General features: G+C 47.6%; 1 protein-coding gene across 1 annotated transcript in view; it reads right to left on the bottom strand.

Moving 5' to 3' along the window:
- WNT3A (Wnt family member 3A) overlaps positions 1 to 24,360 on the bottom strand; it is an 89,800-nt gene that overhangs the window by 20,198 nt on the left and 45,242 nt on the right. The window contains exon 2 of the mRNA XM_064415032.1: positions 20,377 to 20,618. Within this exon, the coding sequence (XP_064271102.1) occupies positions 20,377 to 20,503 (127 nt within the window). The 5' untranslated portion in view covers positions 20,504 to 20,618. The remainder of the gene's footprint in view (positions 1 to 20,376; positions 20,619 to 24,360) is intronic.

The following is a 24,360-nucleotide window of genomic DNA, read 5'->3' as shown; positions in this document are numbered from 1 at the left end:
GAGAGGAAGCATGGTTTGGAGGCTGGATTGTGGTCCCTAAGGGAGAAGGGGCTCAGTCCTACAAAACACGACTTTCAAACAGTTCCTCTGCCCCAGCTGCCCACCTGTGAGATGGAGAGCCATCATTATCTTCCCACTTTCTAATCCCAAACACTCGAGGAAAATGCTAGGGAATTTCAGATTTTAGACACCGAGGAATAAGGAAATTGCAAAGCCCCAGATGCAGGCTGGATGATTTACAAGCAATTTTAAGTCAGCAGATAAGCTAGGGATGACAGATATTCTGATTATAGTTGGAGCTCTTGTATAAATCTCAAGCAGAAAAGGGAGCTAAATATATGGAACACTTGTCTGAAATTTCTCCATCACTGGAGGAGTGCATGTGAGGACACTGCTGAAGGAGCTCAGCTCCTAAAGATGGAAAAACCAAAATATCCCCTGCCTCACCTAACCAAAACAGGAACCTCAAACACTGAGCTACAGCTCTCCTTTCCAGAAGGGAACAGCTCCACCTGCCATGAACACATCTGCTGGCCAGGTGGATAAAGAACTTTATCATGCATAGATTTTTATGGCACTCAGTAGGAACATTTATCATAGAACCATGGAATCACAGAGGGGTTTGGGTTGGAAGGGACACCAAAGGTCTGGTTTCAACCCCTCTGCCATGGCAGGGACTCCTTCCACTGTCCCAGGTTGCTCCAAGCTCCATCCAACCCAGCCTTGGGCACTGCCAGGGATCCAGGGGCAGCCACAGCTTCTCTGGGAAACCTGTCCCAGGGCCTCAGCACCCTCTCAGCCAAGAACTCCTTCCCAAAATCCCACCTAACCATTCCCTCTCCACCTTAAAACCATCCCACTTGTCCTATCACAACTTGCTCTTTCACCCTGCCCAACAGCCATGTTCTGAGACATTCCCTTAAATCTTTCAATCCTAAGAAGACACAATCAAAATAGTCAGAACAGAAAAAGTGGAAAAAACCAAATTTCCTCCTTACATTGTTGTGCATTGCCAGCATGGCTGAGAAAAGTCTACGAGCTGGTGATCAGCCTGGTGCTGGTCCCAGATATGGAGAAATGACTCCTAGGGGTTAAAAATGGAAGGAAATTATCCTGACCACAGCTTCAAAGAAGACTTCACCCTCTACAGCATCATGTCCTAATAATGTTTAATTTCAGCCACCATGAGGAGCCAGCCTGCCATCGTGTTGGGCTGAAAATGTCACTGTTTGGGTTTGGGAAGCTGAGCAAAACACAGAAAGTGAATACATGGCATGGGGACCTCCTGGGAATCTGTCACACCCTGAGTAAGACATATTCATAAGGCCTTGTGCTCCTGGTGAATATAAGACCACAGAAATGTGATTTGTGGTTGCTCTCCATTGGCTTCACTGTTAAATCATAGACAGATGTTAAATAATAACAACAATAATAACAACAGCACTAAAATAGCCGGAACTTGTATCTGTTTGTGATTTAAAGCACAAGTGAAGCTCTCACCTCGCCCTCACCAATGTGAGTGAGCTACTTGACCTCAAAAAAACCCCAAAAATCAAATAACCTGCTGTAGAAGCAGAGGATACCAAACACCTCCAGATAATTTTCTTAATCAGTCATCATTTGTACTCACAAGACAAACCAATTTCATCCATCTGATGCTCCCCTTGTTTTACCTGAGTTTCTTAAGCTCAAATAACAACCACCTCTAATTAGAGATGCCCTGTGCCACACACTGGTCAGCCCTCACATACAGAAATCCTCCCTCCTCTGGAGATGATCTCTTCCAGCCTGAACATGGATTTTGCCTTCCCAGGCAAGGAAAGCACTGGGAATAACCTCTGGGTTGGGATTGGGGTCTTTCTGAAGGGACCAGGGCTGTGGGAGAATGGGAAGAGCAGGGATGTGCTCTGGGGTTTGGTTCAGGTTCAATCTCTGTCTCTGGGCTCACCCATTTTAAGCTAAGTGATAACAGATCCTTTGATGAACCCTTCCCTTGCTCAGCCTGTGTGTAATTTCAGTGTATTTTCTTATTTTCATTCACATTCTGAGGGTTTTTCAGAGCTTTGCCAACCTGACTGCAAGAAAACTCACATTTCCATCTTTGGCTTCTCATTCTGCTGCTGTCAATTCCCTGCCTTCATATTTGAGGACTGGACATGATTTTATTCCTGTTTTGACTGATTTTATTCCTGATTTGACATCTGATGTTCTGTTTCAGGTTCTTGAAGGGCATCCACACCCCCCAGTTCTGGGTGTGTGCTCTCCAGAGTTGGTGGGAGCAACTCATGGCTCCTTATCCATGATATTAACTTGGAGGGGAGGTGATGACCTGTTCTGCTCACCCTGATTTTGGTGACTTTCGTGGGAGGAAAAGGCACTTTTCAAGCTGCTGGAGGAACCCAGCACCTTAAGGATTTCCTGCCAGTGCACATTGCTTTCATCCCTGCCTATCTTAGAGCAACAAAATCAAAGCTCCGCATCCTGCGGTCCCTTGGGATGGGAACTGCTGAAGATTTCTCTCTTGCTGTTAAATGTGAGCTCCCTTGGTGGCAACACTGATGCTGCCCTGTGTAATGAGTGGGGGGTAGATGACATGTGAAGTGCAAAAAAACTGAAAAAAGAAGAAAAGAGGAACAACCGAGCAGCCTTCGGAAATGTCTATGCAAATCAGTTAGTGAATAAATCAAGTAAAAATATATATTTTGGCCATCAGCAGAAAAACACGTGGCCTGATTCTCCTCTTGGCCTGGTGTAATTTATATCTAATTCAGTGGAAGTGGCAGAAAAGCTAAGCCAGTGTAATTAGGGGTGCATCTTGGTATTAAGATACTCTTTTTTCCTAGAAAAACTTTGTTTATGATACACTTTTGACTTTGGACTAATATCTGGATAGACTGGCAGGCTCAGCCCGCGCTCCAGAAGCACTTAAAATCACAGATCTCAGACTTGGACCTCGCAGCCTCCTGCCCAAAGGCAGGATCCACTCTGCCTGAGCCATCCTGACAGATGTTTGTCTAACTTGTTCTCCAAAACCTCCCAGGTCGGGGCTCCCACCCCGTCCCGGGGCGATCCCTGCTCGCGCTTCGCTGCCCTCACCGTTACTCTGCTCTTCCCAAACTCTGCCCCTGCCACCGGGCTGGACGTGGAGGAGAACTTGTCAAATTAACCTTTGGGCCAAGGAGGGGGTGGGAGCGAAGGGAAGGGGAGGATGGAGCTGTGGGGTTGTGTAACAGAGCTCAGCTCCCTGGGCTCTGCGAGTTATTCCTGCGTAAGCAAGGGAGCCCTTAATTTCTAATTCCGCTGGGAGCCTCGCCTTTCTCCTGGCCTTTTTTGAATTTGTTCCCTCTCCACGCTCGCTTCCATCTCTTATGCTAATTTCTCTTCCCTCTCAGCATCTCTCACATGTGCCCTCGGAGGGAGAGGCTGCTGCAACACACGCAGTCCCTGACTGAATCATCCCCTTGCTTCTGCATGACTAACACCCCTGCTATTTGTCTAACTATTTCCACTGATGTACATTTAATATGTAAAAAGTTAATTAAAGCCTTATTCATACAAAAATATCTGGGCCAATTTAATATTTTTTTATAAATACCTCAAGGTAATATTTCAATTAGGGATTAAATACCAGAAAGCACTGTCAGATTCACCCCCACCACCACCACCACCTCCCCATCTCTAATCAAAGCATCAGGTTTTGATATTATAAAGGAAAAGCCACCAAAACCACAAAAACATTTAGAGGAATTCACTCTGCAGGTGCAGAGATCAGTCCTGAGAGAAGCTGGGAACATCCAGCTCTCGTGGAAGCCACTCTGAGGAGAAGCCAGTTCCGTGCCCAGAGCCCATTCCCAAGTGGATCTGTGCTCATGCTGGGCTTGGGGAACTTGCTGAATCTTTCTGATCAGTTTGGTCCAGCAACCTTTAATCATGCAAATGGCTCACGTCTTCTGTGCAGCTCCAGACTTGCCAGCTAAAGGTTTGCAGGACTGAAATTGGGATTTGGCCTGGCACAACAAAGCTGCTGATGGTTCCAGGCTGGAAAATGCATCCCAACAAGCAGATGCTTCTCCCTGGTCAGCTGGGAGGAGTGGAAATTCTGGAGCTTGTGAATCACATGTTCCAAACAGTCTGGTCAGTGGGCAATATAATTCAGGAGCTCAGTGGATGTACTGGATTTAATGGACTCCCAGAATGATGGAGTGGTTTGGGCTGGAGAGGAACTGGAAGATCACCCAGTCCCACCCCTGCCATGGCAGGGACACCTTCTACTGTCCCAGGTTGCTCCAAGCCCTGTCCAGCCTGGCCTTGATCACTGCCAGGGATCCAAGAGCAGCCACAGCTGCTCTGGGCACCCTGTGCCAGATCAGCACCCTCACAGGGAAGAATTTTTCCCCCAAGATCCCATCTAACCCTCTTACCCTTCAGCTTAAAGTCATTGTTGTTTAACCTGTGAGTGTCCCACCCCCTGTAGGTGACCCTAGAACAGATGGCAAAGCCACCTACAGGATGTGAATTCTGCCAATGTGAGGAAGAAGTTCTTTACCCAGAGGGAGGTAAGGCCCTGGCACAATTGCCCAGGAGAATTTGGGGCAGCGGCCCATTCCTGGAAGAATCCAAGGCCAGGTTGAACAGGGCTTGGAACAACTTGGGATAGTGGAAGGTGCCCCTGCCCATGGCAGGAAGTTGGAATGGGATGATCTTTGAGGTGTCTTCCAACCCAAACCATTCCAGGAGTTTGATTCTGGGAAATCTCAAAATCTGCTACGCCAAAAACAAACCTAATGGAAATGCCATGTGCCACGTGGAAGGAGCAGTCCCCAAATTCTCCAGCAAAGGCCGAGTCATGAGATTCATTCTGAAAAAGATCTCTGGGCCCATCTAACCCAATTCTTGATTTCAGGAATTTTTATGAGGTGATTCCAAAAGCTCCTCCATCTGTGCCTTCAGACAGAGATAGTGGGGCACCTGGGGCAGCTGCTGGTAGGTGATTCCCCTCCATGGAGCCTCGCAGGGCACACGTAGGAGCTGTCAGGAATGCCAATATGGGAGTGCAGGCCTCAACTGGAAATCTTAAAGAGGGGATTAGAACAGATGAGTCCTCACTTAGCTCTCCAGAACAACAGCAGAGATAAATCTGGCTGCTCCTTTGGAGGGTGTTAAAGGAGGATTTCCTGGGAGGTGGATCCCCTCAGTGGGGTGTTATTGTAAGGGCTGTGGGGCGGGAAGGAATGGATTAAGCAGCTGGCAATGGGATGTGGGGCCTTTGCCTGTGCTGACAATGGATCTGAGCTGGGGAGGGTGGAAAGCTGTCCGTGGGTGTAGGGAATCAGGGGTGGCTCCTGGCTTTTTCCTGGAGGCCACACTGCTGCTCTGGAGATGAGAATCACTGCTCAGATGTTCAGCCATGGCTCTGCTGGGCCTCCTGGTGTGGAGGAGGCAGAGGTTGGGTCACCCACACGCTGCCCAATCCTGCCCTGCAGTAGAACAATGCCAATGCTGGTAAGAAATCTTATAAATGTTATATCCTGCCCATAAATCATTCCTGGGTCTCACTATCCTCTTGACTTTCTTGAATATGCACAATCTTTTGTGCTGTTTCTTGCTACAGTGGGAATTTTGGGATGTTTTCCTTCCAATCTCCATGTTTGTTCTGTTGTGGATAATAGTGTTTTGGGCATCACCACCAAGCTTGGTGCTAATTTTGGGGATTGGTAGAAGCCTACACAGAGTTCAGGAACTGAGAGCTCAGCTAAACAAAGCAGAGAGAGGTTTTGGGGAGGAATTGCAGGGATTCTTTGAATTTCAGAGCCTGTGTTTGCTCTTATTTTAATGTTGAGTGCAACATGCTCAGAGTCCTCTTGAATAAATGCATTTTTAACCCAGGACATAAAATTCCCACTATCTGCAGATCCCCACAGTCTCACAGAGCTGTTTAGAGGCCAAGCACTGAGATGAAGAGCTCCCAGATGGTGAGCTTTACACAAGGAAGGCAAATCTTTCACCCAAGCTGGTTAACCTCAGTTGAGTTAAATCAGTTTTTATGGCAGGGCAGTTTGTGCACTTGCCTGGGTGAGGTTCAAGGCAGGTTTGGGTTTTATCTTGGGTGAGGAGCTGAATTCAAGCTGTGAGGGCTGGAATGACTCCCCAGCAGCTCCTGGATCACTTGTGGCTTGCTCTCCAGTATTTTGTTGATGGTTTCTGGCCTGGCTGTGGCCTGTGAGCAGCAGGGCTGTGCCCAGTAGGTGCTGGAGCCCAGGCTGGGTCACTCTGGGATGTGGTTTTCCTGCTCAGATCAGTTCCAGAGGAGCCACCACCACGCTCTGAGGGAGTCCTGGTACACCACCAGCCTGGACCTGCTGATGTGCATCACCCGTGGTGATAACGGGAAGAGGAGCCACCATCCCACACTGGGGTTCATCCCAAGCTGCCTGATCCCAATCAGCACCAAGCTTAGCTCCTCTGTCATTTTAAGCCAGGCTAACTTCCCCACGTGCCCAGTCTGAGCTAAGAGCACCCTCCTTGTTCTGGCAGCATCGATGGAACCAAATAAAAGCCTAAAGCACCACGAGTCACAAACCTCACAAAGGAAGGCGCAGCCCTGCATTTACAAACCAGCAGTGAGCTCCAAGCCTCTTAAATATCAGAAGACCCATCCCTACCAAGAAAAGCCCAATATACTTCCAGCTTTTAGCCAACCACATTAGTGGTCAGCCCCATAAAATGGGTAAATACATGTAGTGAATTTTCCAGGGTGCTTGACGCAGTGACCTCACTGAGTTGCAGCACCAGTGATTACAGGCTCTTTTCCAGCTGGAATGCTGATCCATATGGTTTTAAATTGCATCTACCCCACTCTCCACACTTGGAATAATTGGTATTTTGTAGCCAGCACCAGTGTAAGAGGCTTGTGCTATACTGGTGGGTGTTGGAGCAAAGTATATGCAAAAAATCAGGTTAAATATGGAACTATGTTTGGAATCTTAAAAAAAAAAAAAAAATCAACCCACAAACACCTTTTGCACTTTACTGTTTCTTTTAAAAAATGACTTTATGGCTTTATGTCAGGTTGGTGTGAGGATTTCAGGGATGTCACAGTAACTATAATGTGTACTGGAAACATCCAAGGAGAGGCTGGATGGGGATCTGAGCAATCTGACCCAGTCCAAGGTGTCCCTGCTCATGGCAGGGCTTGGACTAGGTGACCTTTAAAGATCCCTTCCAAAAATCACCTCCATCTTCCTCCTTTTTTCCCCAGTATTTTCCTTCAGATCCCAACCTTTTTCCAGCCAGCCCAGCTGGCTCTGGAGTGGGAAGAGGGAAAAGCTGAGAAGAGGGAAAAGCAGGAAAAGGGAAGAGCAGGAAAGAGGAAGGACAGGAAAGAGGAAAGATGAGGAAATTATTCCCATGAAAAAATCACTGACATCATCTCCATTTTCCTCTTTTTTTCCCAAACTTATTATTTTTCATCCCAATCCTTCTTGACCCCTTTTCAGCTGGCCCAGCTGGCTCAGAAGCAGGACGAGGGAAAAGCTGGGAAAAGAGAAAAGCAGGAAAAGGAAAGAGTAGGAAAAGGGAAGGGCAGGAAAGAGGAAAGGTCATGAAATTGCTCCTGCTAAAAAACCACCAACATCGCCTCAATTTTCCTCCTTTTTTTCCCATCCTATCCTATGGTTTTCCCAAGCTATCCTATAAATGAACAAAAGTGTTGATGACTGATAGGGCAGGAATGTTCTGGAGGTCAGTGGTTGGCATTGACTGAAGTGAGAAGATTTTAGGGAGAGTTTTTAACTTTAAATGTGTTGCAGCTGGAAATGGATGCTCTTTAAGGCCCCTTCCAACCCAAACCATTCTGTGGTTCTCTGACTTGATTCTTCTCACATATTGGTTATTGATTATTTGATTTAGTCACTGAGAACACTGGAAACACAGACCTGAGAACTGAGGTGGTGATTTTCTGCTGGTTGGCAATTTCAGGAGTTCAGTCCTCTTGAGAGCCAACAGCAGCAGACAAAATCCATTGTCTTTCCCAATGGAAAAACGATGGGATAGAGAATTTGATGATAAAAAGTTTGTATCCTCCTCAGTCTTTCCTGATCCACGGAGACCAATGGTATCAGGGTGTGTTTGGGCCAGAGTTAGAATTAATAAAGCCATAAACAGAACTTAATATTTGCCTTCAGAGTCACCAAATCATGTCTGAAGTGTTCAGGTGCAAGTGATGGATCTTGAAGGAGAAGACCCCTTGCTCAGGGGAGCAAAATGCAAAGAATATTCTTAATTTTAGGCACTGGGCAAGGATTATAACTCGAATATAAATTTCACCAGAGTACCACAGAATGTTTCCCATTAAAACTGGGCTCCACAGGGCTCCCATCTACCCCCTCAGGATTCATTTACATATTCAAATTCATCTCTCAAGGAATCTGTATCTTAAATCCAATCAGAAAAGCAGATTTGAGATCTTACATGAAAAAAACCAAATTTCTCCACCAAACCCAACTGCACTCAAATAAATTTTCACCCTTAATTTTTCCCTAAGAAAAATCTGTGCAATTTCCTGGGGGAACATCTTCGTGTCAGGACTCAGCAGTTGTAACTTGAGAATAAACCACAGATTTGGGTCTTATCTCCTACAGCTACACATCATAGAGCTGTGAGGTGGTTTTATGAATTTAGAGAGGTATTTAGGTGACCACTGCTCAATTTTAATTCAGGATTTAGGCAGAATGAAGGAGTTTGGAGTTCATACCATGGCTAAGGTTAGTAACAAGGGCCAAAATTAATTTAACATAATCTGGGAAATTCTGTTTTGCTTTTTTTTTAAGAGTTGAAAATCTGATGGATCATGTAAGAGTCTGAATTTTTGGGCTGATTAAGTGTTTTATCTTGTTAATGTCAGACTTTTTTTTTTTTGAGAAGATAAGAATCATTCAGCCTCAATCATATAAAAAACATTTTTATATTCTATAAAATGCTAAAGGTGTGAGTCTAAGATGGTTTAATGATTTTCTATTTTAGCATAAGATCACATTTAAATTAAAGAAATAAAATGCCTCATTTTCAATAATTCAAATTAAACTATCTGAAATGTGCAAAAATAAAAAAAAGAAATCAAAGAAACGTCAGGAAAAAACCAAAGTTGTGGGGTTTTTTTCCCTTGGAAATTAAGGGGAACTTGCAAAACATCTCCAGTTTGGTACAGCTTCTTTTTTCTGATGGCAAACTGGCTCAGAAGAGTAAATAAACACATTTTTGACAAGATACGGTATCTCCTAGGCTGAATCTGGTGTGCTTAGCCTAAGGGGTCTCCAACTTTTCTGTGGCTCCGGGTGAGCAGAAACATCTCCTGGTGCCCTCCCCACCCATTCACACTCCCACAACACCCCTGTGGCAACAGCTTCCCTGGGAAAGCAGCGTGATTAGGGAAGGATAAACCATAATTATTAGCTATCATTGAATGTGATTTAGCACCTGGAAATAATGGGGAGGAAATTGTGCCAGGTGCTGAGTCAGCAAACTGCAGCCTTACCAGGGAAGCGTTGCTGCCCTGTCCATCAAACTGCACAGAAACGCTCATGGAGGCCAATTAAAGTTCCTAAACTGTGTTTCAGAACCTGCAGGGCCCTGCTTGTGACCTGCTTTGGAATATCCAGGTGGTTCTGTGGTGGCTCCATGGGAAATGGAGAGGAGGGGAAGGAGGATCTGCTCTGCTGGATCCAGAACCAGAACCAGGACCTCTCCTCTCTGCCCTGTTCCCCACCACTGCTCCTGAACTGCTTTTCTTCTCTGGGAAGGGTGAGATGAGTAAAATTGAAACAAAAAGTGAAAGACACTTTCTGTTTCTCCAGTCAGGACCTGCTCCCAGGGCTTGAGGACAGCTCTGCATTTCCCAGGATCTGGTGGCTTTATGCATTTCTCTTTGTGTTTTCACAGCAGCATACAAACATTTGGTTGGAAGGGACCTCAAAGATCATCCAGTGTTACCCTAACCATGATCAGGGACACCTTCCATTATCCCAGGGTGCTCCAAGCCCCATCCAACCTGGCCTTGGGCACTTCCAGGGATCCAGGGGCAGCCACAGCTTCCATGGAAAATCTGTCCCAGTGCCTCTCCACCCTCTGAGTAAAGAACCTCCTAACACCTATAGAATTCACATTCCATAGATGGCTTCGCCATCAGATTTTAGGGTCACCTCCAGCCAAAGCTCCAGAGCTTCCCTGAGGCTCACCACGCCACCTTCCACCTCCTTAAAAAGCCTGCCCAGACCAAAACCAGCCCACAACAGTTTCCTTCAAGCCCTTCCCTGGAGCATTTCCACACTGTGGGACATCCACATCCCTCTTTTGTGGGCCCACCTGGCAGTGGCCTCTCCAGGAGCATCTCTGTGACCCCTGGGAGCACAGGAGGTGGGCAGGAGACAGAGCACCACACACTGCAGGGCTTCGAGTCTTGGGGTCAGCCTCACATAACCCTCACTCCTTCACCCATCTCATGCTGTTTTCCAAAAAATGCCACTTCTGTGCAGCTCCTTTGCACAGGAAAACTCCCCACCTACATCAGGTGGAGCTCTCTGACCCCTTTGCATCTCCCAAGATTTTGGAGACCCCCAAAACCTTCTTTCCTCCTTTGTCCTCACTGCTCAGACTCGAGTCCCTCATCATTCCTAGGAGCACCTCGTTCACCTGCACAACAGAAATCCAGAATCACACCAACCCTCTTGAGCCATTCCCTCTCCTGGTGTGACTGATCCCTTCCTCTCTCTTAATCCTGTGGATCTTCTCAGATGGGCAAGCCCTCGCGTTGAAGGAGATGCTCCCAGAAAGGTTAGGCTGAGCAAACAAGGAGTGAGAGAGGCTGAACCATCCAAGCACAGGATTCCTCCTGCACCAGAGCTCAGCAGGGATTGTGTTAAGCAATATCCTGCTGGAAAACTCGTGCTCTGCAGGAGACACTGCCATTCCCCTGCCATGCAAGCCCATCACAGGAAACACCAGGCAGGGCACCTTTATCCACCCTGGTTTTCCTTTATCTGCTCGAGGATGGAGAGGAGGGAAATCTCTGCTGGTTAAACAAGAATCCAGCTGATGTCTCAGGTTTTAGCTTTTATATCTCCAGATTCTGTGCTGCTTTAGTGTGTGGGTCTGGGCTTCACACCAGGGGATGGTGAACTCTCTGCACAGAGCAGGGAGACAAAACAATTCCTGCTCCAGCTGGGCACCAAGGACAAATGATCCAAATCCCAGCCCAAGAGCACAAACCCCGTGGGCTGCAGAGAGAAAAACAAGCAGGATGGGACTGCAGGGGCTGCAGCTGGGATTGGACACTGAACTGCAATGTGCACATGGAGCAGAGCTGAGCCCAGGGAGAGACCCCGGCAGCGCTCGTGCATTTTGGGACCATTTGGGTTCATCTTGGGTGCAGCCCTGGCTGGGCTCTTGTGCTGCCCAAGGTGGATCCATGGAGGAGATCCTTTGAATAAATCCCTGCTTTACTCTTTAGCTCTGTCCAGCCTCTGTTCTAGGTTAGCCTGTACACAACCAGATGATCCCACAGCCCCTTCTGGCCTTAAAATCCCCTCCTCTATTCAGCACTGCCAGCTCCGAACGCATCTCCCAGGGAAGAAAAGCCACATTCCCAGACTTGCATCCCTCTTTGTCAGGAGGGAATAGAAGACACATTTTTCACTCTTTTTGGCCCTTTGAGATGCAGCAAACACATTTATCTCCTAAACCACCCAAACCCACCCAGGCACGGCGCTCTGTGGTTCCGGAGCCATCCCAAATCAGCCCCCAGCTCATCCCCCTTCCCCCCCAGCATCCGGGTGAAGGCGACCAAGCCTCTTCTGTCGCTGTTTCCCTGCTTGGCTCCCGTCCATGCGTGTGTGTGTGTTTGTGCCTCCCGTGGCGCGCCAAGGGCCCGTTTGGGGCCGGGATTCTCCCGGGACAAAGGGATGCTAATTCAGCTCCCTCTGCTGTTCCCTTTTGTCTAGGGCTAGCTCCCACGCTTGGACTTGGCACTCTCGGGATGCGGCAGAGGGAGCTCCTTGTTGCCACCAACCTGAGCCCGCTTTGGGGAATGTACCCAGCAGGGAGAGGGGAAGGGGGGGAAGGAAATAAATCCGTAATTCCGCGCAGCGCTCCCTGCCAGCGCGGCGCATTGTGAGCGCAGCCCGAGGCAGAAGGTTCCAGTGCCTCTTCCAGTGCCTCCCGCCGCCCGGAGAGACGCCACCGGTTTTGTAGCCACGGGCTGTCTTGTTGCTTGTCCCTTCCCTGATCCCCTGTCTAATGGTTAAGTAGCCAGGAAAAAAAAAAAAAAAAAAAACCCACAAGAAAAACCCCCCAAAAAAACCAAAAACAACAACAACAACAACAAAAAAAAAAACAACCCAAAAACCAACCAACCAAACAAAACCCCAAATAAAACCAAAAATACAATCCCCACAAAACTAAACGAAACTAAAAAAAAAACCCAAAAACCAAAAAAATACAAAAAAAATAAACAAACCCAAAAACTAAGCAAAAAACCACAAAAAAACCCAAACAAAAACTCCCCAAACCCCACCAAAAATAATTAAATACAAAACAACAAAAAAAAAGAAAAAAAAACACCAAAACCCCCAAAATCCCCTATCAAAAAAACCCTCAAAACCCCAAAAAACCCCATCAGAAACAAAAAAAAGAAACCCCCACAAAACCCCAAACAAACAAAAAAAACAAAAACAAAAAACCAAACCAAACCAGAAAGCCCCTGCACGTCAGGGTTGACAGATGAGTGGGAGGTGGAGGGAGCGCAGGGAGCAAACGGGATCAGCTCCTGGAATTGCTGCCATTTCCTTTTCCCCATCACTCCTCTCAGGGTTTGCAGCCTGCGCCGGGTGTTGGCTGTTTGTTTCCAGCTGTTTCCAGCTGTTTACATGGGCTGTCTCCTCTCCAGATGCACGGGAGCCAGATCTTTATCTCAGGCTCACTGTGCAGTAGGGAGCTGATGAGGTCAATGCTCTAAGGAACCCCAAAAATGCTTGAGCCCACGGAGCCGAGGGCACTGGGCATGGAGAGGCAGATGCAGCCAGGGGTGATGTTATTCACAGTCTCCTGGGTGCCATCCCTGCCCAGGCCTTGTCCTTGGACACCTCAGAAGTCACCAGAGGATGAAGTGGCCCCTCTGATGGTCCTACCTGGCTCCAGCAGCAAGAGAAGGAGCTCCCCACCACCTCAGTGCACTCCTGCTCCCAAAAGCTGAGGGATAACACCTTGGCACCTTTCCTCAGCATCTCTGTTTGCTGCCTTTGCAACCTGCAGCTCTTGCCAAGGCTCAGGGGGAGCTGAAAATCCCCCAGGACTCTGTGGGCTGCAGCCACAGCTCCTCCAGACCTCCCCAAAGTGCTTGTCCGGTGTGCTGCAGCTCCAACAAGCTGCCTGCACTGAGTTAGCTCCCCAAAACCCAGGTGAGGAATGCTGCAGCCGGGAATTTGGGCTGGAATGGGCTCATCCCCTCACCTCATGCAGCAATCCCCACCCCAAGCTCAATTTCCACGGCCACTAGACCCAAGTGGAGCTCCTGTCTCGAGGCCTGCCTTTCCCCCAGCAGCGCTGGCAGACCTCTGGCCCGCGGGATTTGTGCATCCTGAGCAGAGCTTGCACAGTCACATTTCCAATCCTGATCCTTCCAGTTTCCTTCCCCATAGTTACAGGGCAGAGTTTGTAGATCTCCGTTGTTGATACCAGGGCAGCTGCCCAAATTGCCATTAGCGGGGAGGTAGACGGGGTGTGGCTGGAAATCAGATCCTCTTGGGAAGAGTTTCATGAGAGAGCAGAGAGTACCTCCTACATGTAACAAACCTCCTGGATGGATCAGTATCTTGTGGCTTTCTGCTCATGCCTTACTTTATTGCAGAAGTGGAGAAGGCTGATCCAGAGCAGGGAAAAGGAGGGGGGAGTCTCCAAACTCTGTTTGGCTCGGAGACAACTGAGATGCCAGAATGCCATCAGGAAAATATGATGAGATCTGCTAAATGGATTAATTTTAAATCATTATGAGATGTTGTTATGCCTTGAATAGCAAGGGACTGGCTGCATTCAGTGGTCCAGGAGATCCTTTCCATGTGCCATGGGGTTCCATCACTAAAATGGCCTCTCCAGGTGGGGCTGGATGTCAGGACTGCTTTCTAACAGGAGAAATGTGAGGGGTGGGAACAATCTGCCCCCAAAATGGGCCTCTAAGAAGCACCCATGGAAGTCTGAGGCTGTAGCCCTAGGCTCCCTCTATAGTCAATGGAGAGAAATAAACATCTTGCTATGATTCATGTTATCCTGAGATAGGTGTCTGAGATAGGTCAGATGAATTGCTCCCCGGAGATGCCGACTGCTCTCCACTGACTGCAAAGGGAGCCTGGGGTGACTCGCTCAGACTTTGACAGCTAACTCTGGGAGATGAGATCAGGCCCATCAGGGAGCCTGGGGAGCGATGCTGTTATGACACAGCAAGAAGAAAATATGGAGGAGACTTGTGACTCCAAGGGATTATAACTGAATTTAAAAGTCTTGTTGCATTCTTGCCTGATCTGGGGGAAAAACTCACATGGATTTCACCAGACATGAGATGAGCTTCCTCATCCACAATGGTGAAGAGTCAACCCTTGAACACAGCTTTGCTTGGGCTTTCCTGAGAGAAAGAACACATGGGGCTTATCCCCAAAATATCTAGAGTCCAAAATAAACCAAACTTCACAAATGAGCCGAGCCCAAAATCAGCCTGGCAGCAAAGGTGACAGTGCCCAGCATTCCACAAGAAACTGGATGTGATTTGAATCCCACCTCTCTCAGGAGCTAGACAGATGCCTGCTCTGCCCTTCATGTAGTCCCTGGGAGCAAGAGTCTTCTCACCCAGAGCCAGTCTCCCTGGATTCCCTCAGTGATTGATGGAGATGTGTAGAAACGTCAGGGTGTGAATAATTTAATCCGAACTGTCTGGAATACATCAGATGAATCATGCCCTGGAGGACCCCAGCAACAACTGGAACTACCTCGACCTGTCTCACTGTCTGGCATCAAGAACTCAAAGTTTTGCTGACCCACTGCTCTTCTGCAGGCCCCTGTTTTAACTTTTTAGGAAGTCTGAGTAGCAAAGAAAATGGTCAGTCCTAGAAGAGAAGATAGAGGGGCTGGTTGTCACCACCAGAGTAGTGGAGGAGATTTGTAAAGAGGAGGCTGTCTGTCTCTTGGTGATATGTCAAGGCAAAATGTCCTTTGGGAAGAGATGTTGCAGTCAAATTCAGATTTTGGGTTCATTCCAGAAGTCTTGAGGGGAAATTCTCCAGTCTGGATCACGCAAGAAGCCTGCTTGGATAATGACAGTCACGTCAGGCCATGAACAGGCATTGTGTGCTCTGCTGTGGGAAGGAATGAGGCTCTGGAGATCCAGGGATTTCAGATCCCTGCTGGTTACACGCTGCTAGTGCTGCCCCTCTCCACTGCCAGGGACCTTCAAAGGGGTTACTTGGTGTCACATCCTGAAGGACACTGCAGGACACTGTCATCTGCAGGAATGTGATGAGGGAGGACAATAGAAAATATTTAGGCTTTATGGTCATTCTGGGTAAGATGACAGGGAGATCCCATCCCACCTTGATTTGAAATGGAAGTGCTGGAAGGTAACACCCCCCCCCCCCAATTTAACAGCAAAGCAATGCAGTGGTCTGAAATACTCCATATTTCATCCCATGCTCAGCCTGGTGGGTGCCCAAAGAGGAGCTGCATCAGAAAGGAGACTCAGGAGAAAAGGAGACTCAGGGCTGCCCTCAGCACTCTGCACAGCTCCTGAAAGGTGCCTGTGCTCAGCTGGGGCTGGGCTCTTTCTCCAGCAGCACTGACACAACCAGAGCACACAGCCTCAAGCTGCACCAAGGGAAATACAGGCTGGATATCAGGAAAAAGTTTTTCACAGAAAGAGTGATAAAGTTCTGGAATGGCTGCCCGGGGAGGTGGTGCAGTCCCCATCCCTGGGTGTGTTTAACAAAGCCTGGATGTGGCACTGGGTGCCAGGGTTGAGTTGAGCTGTTGGGGCTGGGTTGGACTTGATGGTCTTGAAGGTCTCTTCCAGCCTGGTCATTCTGGGAATTCTGGGAATTCTGTGAATTCAGTGAAAGGACAGGGCTTTGCGGGACACAGACAGGATTAACCCCGAGGGACACGAGCAGAGGGTCACTCCACCACTGCTGTGACTCCCGACATTTGCCTCGGAGCGGGGTCAGTGGCCAGCCATTATTTCCGGAATGAATTTTTGCCCCACGGGCCTTGGTCACCATTAGGCTCTCATTTGTCCGCTGGGGGATTTGATGTACATCCTCACAGGGCACATCCCATGGGTGCAGAGCCACGGGACACCCCTGCCCCGGCTCCTTCCCACCCCCTCGTGCTCCCAGTGCACACAGAAAGGGCTTCCCAAGGCTGCACACGAGTGTTAAAGTCTAATAAACAAGCCCTGCCGGCCGGGGCTGAAAGAATCCGAGCCCTCTCCAACAAAGCATTTAATCCAGTTTGGCGTAACCTTTGACATTATTAGGGATCGCAGTGACCCTAATCCAATCAGATTGATTAACTAAAGCGGAGACCCCATAAGCAGACCCCCCTCTGGCCTCTGCTATTTAGTCCTGACCAAACAGTGGGAGAGACGTGCCGTATTTACACCACAATGGGTCGGCGCTGAGAACCTGTTTCATTACAGAGAGACTTAAACTCCCATTACTCCATCAATGTATCATTCTTCAATAGTTCATTAAAAGCTGCTCCTCCACAATAACTATTAACCATTTCTCAGCCCAGCTGGCAGGTTTAAAGCCCTGGCCAGTCTTTAGCAGAAGGAGGTGGGAGTGAGTGAAAGAAATAGATGGACAAGGGCTCCCTTTTTAAATTTAAACTAACAGCGGGCTTAAATAGTTGGAGGTAATTTACTTTTATTGAATGGGGGAGAGGAGAGAGAGGAAACTTTTATTTTGACTTAATTATGTGCCGAGGTCCTTTAAAGAGACAGGGCCATGATAAGCTTTAATTGTATTACTTCTCTGGAGATTGGTTCATATTTCTGCCCAGAGGAGTTTCAAAGAGAGCTCACGCGGCACCGAGAGACTCTAAACTCTCAGCTTAAGCATGAACAGCCTCTTCAGGCAACAAAAGCTAAAATAAAGGCAAAAGGCACAATTCCCAATGCATGACACTTCAGCTGGAGATGGAAAATGCCTGTCAGGTTGCACTGCTCACTTTCTGCTGTCAGTTATGGGGTTTCCTTTTCCTACATTCTCTAAAGCTTTATCCTGTGTCTTTTTAGAGGCAACTCAAAAATCTTCCCTTCTCCGTGGTGAACTGAAAGGTGCAACAACTGCTTTAAAAACTGCCAGGCCTCTCAGAGAAGTGGCTGAGCATGAGCTGTGGCTCAGTGGTCACTTCAGGTCATGTGGCCATTGCCTTGGTTTTCTCCACTTCATAAAATACAGGTGGAGAAACAAATAACAGTATTTTCCCTTTCAATATTACAGGATTTTTCCTTTTGATTATTTTGTTGCAAAAATTCAAGTGGGAGGTTCTTTCTACTGTCCAGAAGTTGAGTGTCTTTATATGAGGAATGATAAGCAGATTAAGTTCAGGTAGAGAGAAAGAGATCAGACTCAGTTCTTTCCCCATACAGGAATCCTGGTTTTTGCATTCCAAGTAGTCCAAACTGACCAAAACTCCCATTTCCTGGGGATTTGCAAGGAAGACCCAAGAGTGGCACCTGTCTGAATGTTTCTCCATGAAGCTGCACTCCTGCCCATACACTCCCAAGACCACAGAGGAGGAGAAAAACCCCGTCCCACAGCCCTGACCCTAAAGCTCATCTTGTTACACCCCTGCCATGGGCAGGGACACATTCCACAGGCAGGGACACCTTCCACCTTCCCAGGTTGCTCCAAGCCCATCCAACCTGGCCTTGGACACTGCCAGGGATAGAGAGTCCACACCTCTCTGGGTAATTGAATAGGGAAGTACTCAAATAGGGTGGGATGGGGGATTTCTGCCCTTCCTCTGCCCTGGGTGACATACAAAGAACAAGAGGGATTTAGGGTCAAGTGTTGTCTTCAACAGCAGGAGGTCAGGATCCCCTGGACATCACCATTCCCTGGAAGCTGAGCTCATCAATGCCATTCCTGTTTAATGTGTGATTCACTCCAAAATCCCAGAGTTGTTAGGGTTGGAAGGGACCTTTGGAGATCAGGCCTGGCTAAAAAATATTATACATAAATATAGTCTTAGCTAAAACATGTGGGATCTTTTCCATAAAAAGGCTGATGGGGAAAAAGAGTCTGGTTTTAGATGAGATATCAGAACATGGCTCTTAACAGGACCAGAGTCTGGTGACAGTTTGGCACTGCTGAATCACAGCTCAAGCCTAGTCCTGAATGAGCAATGAGCTACCACGGCAGCAAGGGCAGCCAGACTGTGAGGCAGCCTCAGCGAGATTTGGGCCTGGAAAGGATTTCCTGAAGGCATTAAAATCGATCCTTTTCAGTGAAAGGAGTGCAGATAGTCTGTGAAGCAAAGGAGAGATGCTTTAGGAGCTGCTGAGGGAGGATGGGGTGCACTGACTCCTGCAAGAGCTGCACTCACATCCTGGGTGACTTAAAATCCAAGCTGCAAAACAGATTTTTGCTTCCTTGCTTTCTCTCTCTCCTTTTCCCCTTCTCTCTTTCTGGGTAGGAGCTCAAGTATGTTCCTACCCTAGGGGATCTGCCGCACAAGAATGCGACTGAGCTGTTTTTTTTTCTCTCCCCCTCCTGCTGTAGGTGAAGCAAAACTGAAGGGTGGTTTGATTCTCCCTCAAGGAACAACATTCTTCAGTTATGAAATCGTCCCAGTCTCCTCTCCCTCCCCGAGCCTGGCTACGGAGAGCCTCCAGTGTGGAGCAGGGACAGACCCTTGGTGCCGGCACTGTGGGAGATAAGGGAATTTGGCAGATTGTGGGATTGGGGTTCCTCCGGTCAGCAGGGAGGTGAGGAGCAGTTTATCCACGAGGATAATTGCTACAGAACATGTAGGGTGTCTAATCCCAGACTGTCTGGAATAACATTGCCCAGAGAGGTCATGGACTCCCCATCCCTGGGAGTCCTCAAGGCCGGGTTGGATGGGGCTTGGAGCAACCTGGTCTGGAGGAAGAAAATGCCCAAATCTGTTCTGAGTAATGCAGCAGGGGGAAACTAAAAAAATAAACCAGATGGGAAGCACTGCAGAACACACCCCAAGGTGGGAAAAGATCAATTACATACAATATGAAAATATTCCAGACGCTTCCTCTTTCATATGAGGGAGGGAAGGGAAAGGGAAAGGGAAAGGGAAAGGGAAAGGGAAAGGGAAAGGGAAAGGGAAAGGGAAAGGGAAAGGGAAAGGGAAAGGGAAAGGGAAAGGGAAAGGGAAAGGGAAAGGGAAAGGGAAAGGGAAAGGGAAAGGGAAAGGGAAAGGGAAAGGGAAAGGGAAAGGAAAGGAAAGGAAAGGAAAGGAAAGGAAAGGAAAGGAAAGGAAAGGAAAGGAAAGGAAAGGAAAGGAAAGGAAAGGAAAGGAAAGGAAAGGAAAGGCATTTTGTGCTAAAGGAAAGGTAAAACTTATCCCACACTTAATGAGACCAGCAGGAGCAGGCTGGATTTTAAAAGACACCCAACAAATTCAAAGAATGATAATGGAGTTCTCACAGGCTCCTACCAACTTATAAGGGAAAAGACCAGATACTTAAGCTTAGCTTAGGGCTTAAATCTCACAGGATTCAACAACCTAGGGCAAAAAAATTCTAAGAGTTCCCACTTCTATCAAGGGGGTGCAGAAACAGGTGCTTGAATTTGCACCCTGTCCTAATTTACTGTGTTCACAACCAAGGAAAGCAGAAGCATTAATTGATGGTGATTTCCCCAGGCCTTTGATCTTCATTGTATTTCATATAGTATAAAAACTGCTGTTATGTGAGAAGTCCAGTCCCTGGGAACCATCCCCAACAGCCCATCATTTCCCCTCTGCCATCCTCTAGAGAGCTGAAATCACAGCACGGGCTCAGAAAAGGAGCCAGGTCCAGCCTGAGCACTCCAAACACAGCAACCCCCTGTGCTCATTCCCAGGGGTGCAGGATCATGGGATAACTCATGCTGAAAGAGATTCAGGGAGGTCTCTAGTCCAACCTCCTGCTCCCAGCTGGAACTGAGATAACCCCACTCCTTTATCCAGCTCAAGCCCTGTCTATTGCAGGACATTTTACAGGATTTTTTCAGAAGGGAACGAGTTCACAGGAGGTTTCTCAAGATCTCTGCTGCCACTCCACCACGGGCATTCATCCTCCCAAACCCACAGCTCCTCACTCACCTTTATCCAGCACGGGCCCAAAGATGGCCAAGCTGTCGTTGACAGTGGTGCAGTTCCACCTTCTGCCTCGAAACTGGTGTTGGCATTCCTGGATGCCAATCTTTACACCTTCTGCCACGCTGGGCATGATCTCCACGTAGTTCCGACAGAAGCGCAGCTGCTTGGGCACCAGGCCCGGGATGCTCCCGCAGAGGATGGGCTGAGTCCCCAGGGACGAGTACTGGTGACCAATGGCCAGCGACCTGGGCAAGAAAAACAGGGGAAAAGAGATGCTGTCAAGCTGGGTTTCACCTTTGTGCTTGGTTAAGAAGAATGCGGATAGAAAATATCAACATCTTTAGTTCCTCTGCATTCCTCCTCACCAGAAAACACCATTTTAATTGTTATCCTTCCCCAAAATATCAGTTCCATATAGGCCCACAAGGCAAAAAACTCTGCTTTTAATATCTTCCTTCCATTTTCTTTATCTTCCCAAAGCTTTAATTCTTCATTGTGCTGTGAAATATTTCCTTCCTTCCTTCCTTCCTTCCTTCCTTCCTTCCTTCCTTCCTTCCTTCCTTCCTTCCTTCCTTCCTTCCTTCCTTCCTTCCTTCCTTCCTTCCTTCCTTCCTTCCTTCCTTCCTTCCTTCCTTCCTTCCTTCCTTCCTTCCTTCCTTCCTTCCTTCCTTCCTTCCTTCCTTCCTTCCTTCCTTCCTTCCTTCCTTCCTTCCTTCCTTCCTTCCTTCCTTCCTTCCTTCCTTCCTTCCTTCCTTCCTTCCTTCCTTCCTTCCTTCCTTCCTTCCTTCCTTCCTTCCTTCCTTCCTTCCTTCCTTCCTTCCTTCCTTCCTTCCTTCCTTCCTTCCTTCCTTCCTTCCTTCCTTCCTTCCTTCCCACAAGCACACCTGTACAAGATGTTTTATTGGAAATTTTGGCAGCTGAGTCACAAGCACTTTCAGAGCTCCCCAAAGGAATAACTCCAGCAGATGAAGCCATCAAGCTCTGAGTCTTTGGAAAGGCAGCACCAAGAATTTGGGAAGGGCAGCAGCATCATTCTGTGGGGCTTTGGTTAAAGTGAGGGGAGTGAAATTAAAGCCAAAACCAACAACCAAAAACCAAACCCAATTAAACTTGAGTGTAAACTCAGTGCTCAGCCCAGTGGAAGTCATGAAAGGAGTGTCCATGAACCTTTATACTGGTGAAGCCTTGGAGACAAACAAGTCAGCTCTGCAGGGAGATCAGCAGATATGCAGCTAATTAGATAGATTTTTAAAGTGTTTTTTACTGATGCTTCTAATAATAACCTTGATTACTAAAACTGAAGGGATTTTTAGAGTATAATTTCCTTTTCTTCTAATTAAATCTCTTGATTGTCTTTTCTGCCCTGAATTAATGACAAAGAGGAACCTGCCTGGGCAGTGTGTATTTCTGTTTACATTCATTTTTTGCTGTGTGGTTTTCATTAGGGAACAGCCTGGTGTGTTTGAATTATCAACAGGGCTGTCAGGGAATAAAGCCTTCACTCTCTTTTGCTCTGACTTAAAAAATAACACAAGAATTCAATCGTTGCCAAAGTCCAGAAGAAAATTACCTTGACTTCAGCAGTTCTCTAGCTAGGATAAAAATTATTTTAAAATTATTTTGTTTTAAAGAGAAGGGTCCTTGCAGCCTTTCCTGGAGAGGACCTGGTCAAGAGGGGACAGAAGTGAGAAGAAAGTGACATTCACATGGGCAGGAGCCACATCTCAAGGACTTTGCTAACTGCAGACTAAGCCTTACACATCCATCCTTTCCAAGCAAATAAGGACATACATTTCTGGATCCCAAATGGCTCCAGCTAGGAGTTTAGAACCTGGATAATCAGCTCAGCCAAGAAGGTGCCCTCCAGTAAATGAACTTTAGATGGACAAGGTGGAAGGTGTGTGGAAAAGCAAAGGATTTCCAGCTGATTCCCTGAACTTAGATGCCTCTTTCCAGCTCTGCTGGACTTCTGGGAGATGATTAATCTCAACATTAGAGGACAATTCATCCTACCCCAGGGAGGAAGGCTGAGATGAATGGCATGAACTGCCCTCCAGAAGTGCCCCTTTTTTCCATCACATTAAAAGAGGGAAGGCAGCTCACCCTGACACGAAATTGTGTCCCTGTCACCCACACTCCAACGCTTGCTGGGGTGTCTCCAGCTGATCTGCTGACCCCAGGCTGCTTTTGCAATCAGAGAGAAGCAGACATCTCCATGCCACGCTTCCCCTGCCCAGTTGAGGTGTGTGCTTTGGGCTGGGGTGAATCATGGCCTTGCCCCCAGAGGCTGTGCTGGCGAGACTCAAACCCCCCCGGGTGGCTGGGGCATGTCTGCACCCTGGAAGTCTCCAGGTGAATCACACCATGATCCCTGACAACGAGGATGGATAAGTTCCTTGAAACTATCCCACCCAGGAAAGTTCAGCCCTGGGTTGAAGACCACGCAGAGAGCTCAGCTGGAGGAAGGAGACAAGTTCCTGCAGGAACCCACAGGAGAAAACTGAGGAAAGGACCCATTAAACTCATTTTCCTTATCTCAGTGGCTAGATAGGGGTTTTTTTGAGCTTTAGATTAATTCAGGGTACACAGCTGGCAGAATGCCATCTGTGAAATGGAGCCCGTGCCAAGTGTACATTTTTGTTTCACTGTTAAATATTATACAAAGCACTAGACCAAAATTTCTGGACTAAAGACACCTTCTAAAACATTATTTCAGGCTTCAGAGGACTTGTTGAGTTGCCTCTGTCACCTTGTTGAGTTTTACAATGCCACATACCCAAATTTTAATCCTTTGAACTCCCACAAGACTGGGACTTAAGGGGTATTCCCAGCTTTAGGATTGGGAGGTAAGTGGTCCTGTCTCTGCAAACAATCTGGAGAGATTCCTTCATTGAAGTCTCCAGGGAACAACATTATTTACTTGTTCCTATTCATCCTCCAGCCACTGACTACAGGGAGTCCAAAATGTGGATGTTTTCTGGTGTCTGAGGTTAACTTTGTGGGAACATCTGTAGAGTTTGTTTCCACATCAACTGCAGTCACCAACATCCTTCCCAAAGCTTTCCAAAGTCCCTTACCCAGTTCCCAACAAAGATAAAGCATCCACTGAGTTACCATCAACCCACTGCAGGCTCCATCCACAATGTTGTGAAGCCAGAAGGATTTTCTGAGCTATATCAGTAGGACCCGATGAAGTTTAGGATTCCAACCTCATAAACTTTAATAATATGAACAGCCAAACTCAAGCCTATCTCTGGGTTGGTTTTTTTGGTGGTTACTAAGTGGTAAAATGAAAATACCAGTCAAAGGAAGAGGAGTTTATAGGTTGGTGCCCTCAACTATTCGTTTCCGTTGCTGGGAAGATTATCTAAAAAAAAAAAAACCAAAACATATAGAAATATCTCTAATTGCTTTTTCACACTGCTCCCTGTTCAGTACAGCAGGGAAACAGTCACACCTCACTTTGATCTGCGTTACAGTCTGGAAAGTTTAATCTGCAAAAGACAATCTCCAGCAAGAGCCTTGTTCTCAAGGTGTCATCAGAACCCGAGACGGTGCAACGCAAATTCAGCGTTTCATGGGGCACTGTGCAGTCACTGACTCTCAGCTGGAGGTGCAGGGTGGAATCTCAAAACATCTCCCTCAGTGATGTGGGAGATGTTTTGAGCAGCGGCTCTGCTGTTGAGCAGAGCTGAGCACCTTCCTCTCCTCCTCCTCCTCCTCCTTCTCCTGCTCCTGCTGCTCCTGGCTCACTCGCAGCTCCTGGAGTGTGATAACATCTCCCCGAGCACCCTCTTTTGGTTTCTACTTTGCTTCCAGGTGTAAACACTTTCTCCCTCTCTAAAGTCAATTTATCTTTAGGAGAACCCAGTTCTTTCAGCTCCCTGTCATTATTATTGATCATCAGGTGGGAACCTTATGAACCTTCCAACCTTCTCCTCCACCCAGAAAAAACCCAACAACAACCCAACAACCAAACCTTTAGAA

Source organism: Passer domesticus, chromosome 1 (assembly GCF_036417665.1).
Source record: "Passer domesticus isolate bPasDom1 chromosome 1, bPasDom1.hap1, whole genome shotgun sequence".
In the NCBI taxonomy this organism is placed as follows: Eukaryota; Metazoa; Chordata; class Aves; order Passeriformes; family Passeridae; genus Passer; species Passer domesticus.
The sequence above is the reverse complement of the archived record's forward strand: the minus strand, read 5'-3'. Positions and strand labels throughout refer to the sequence as shown.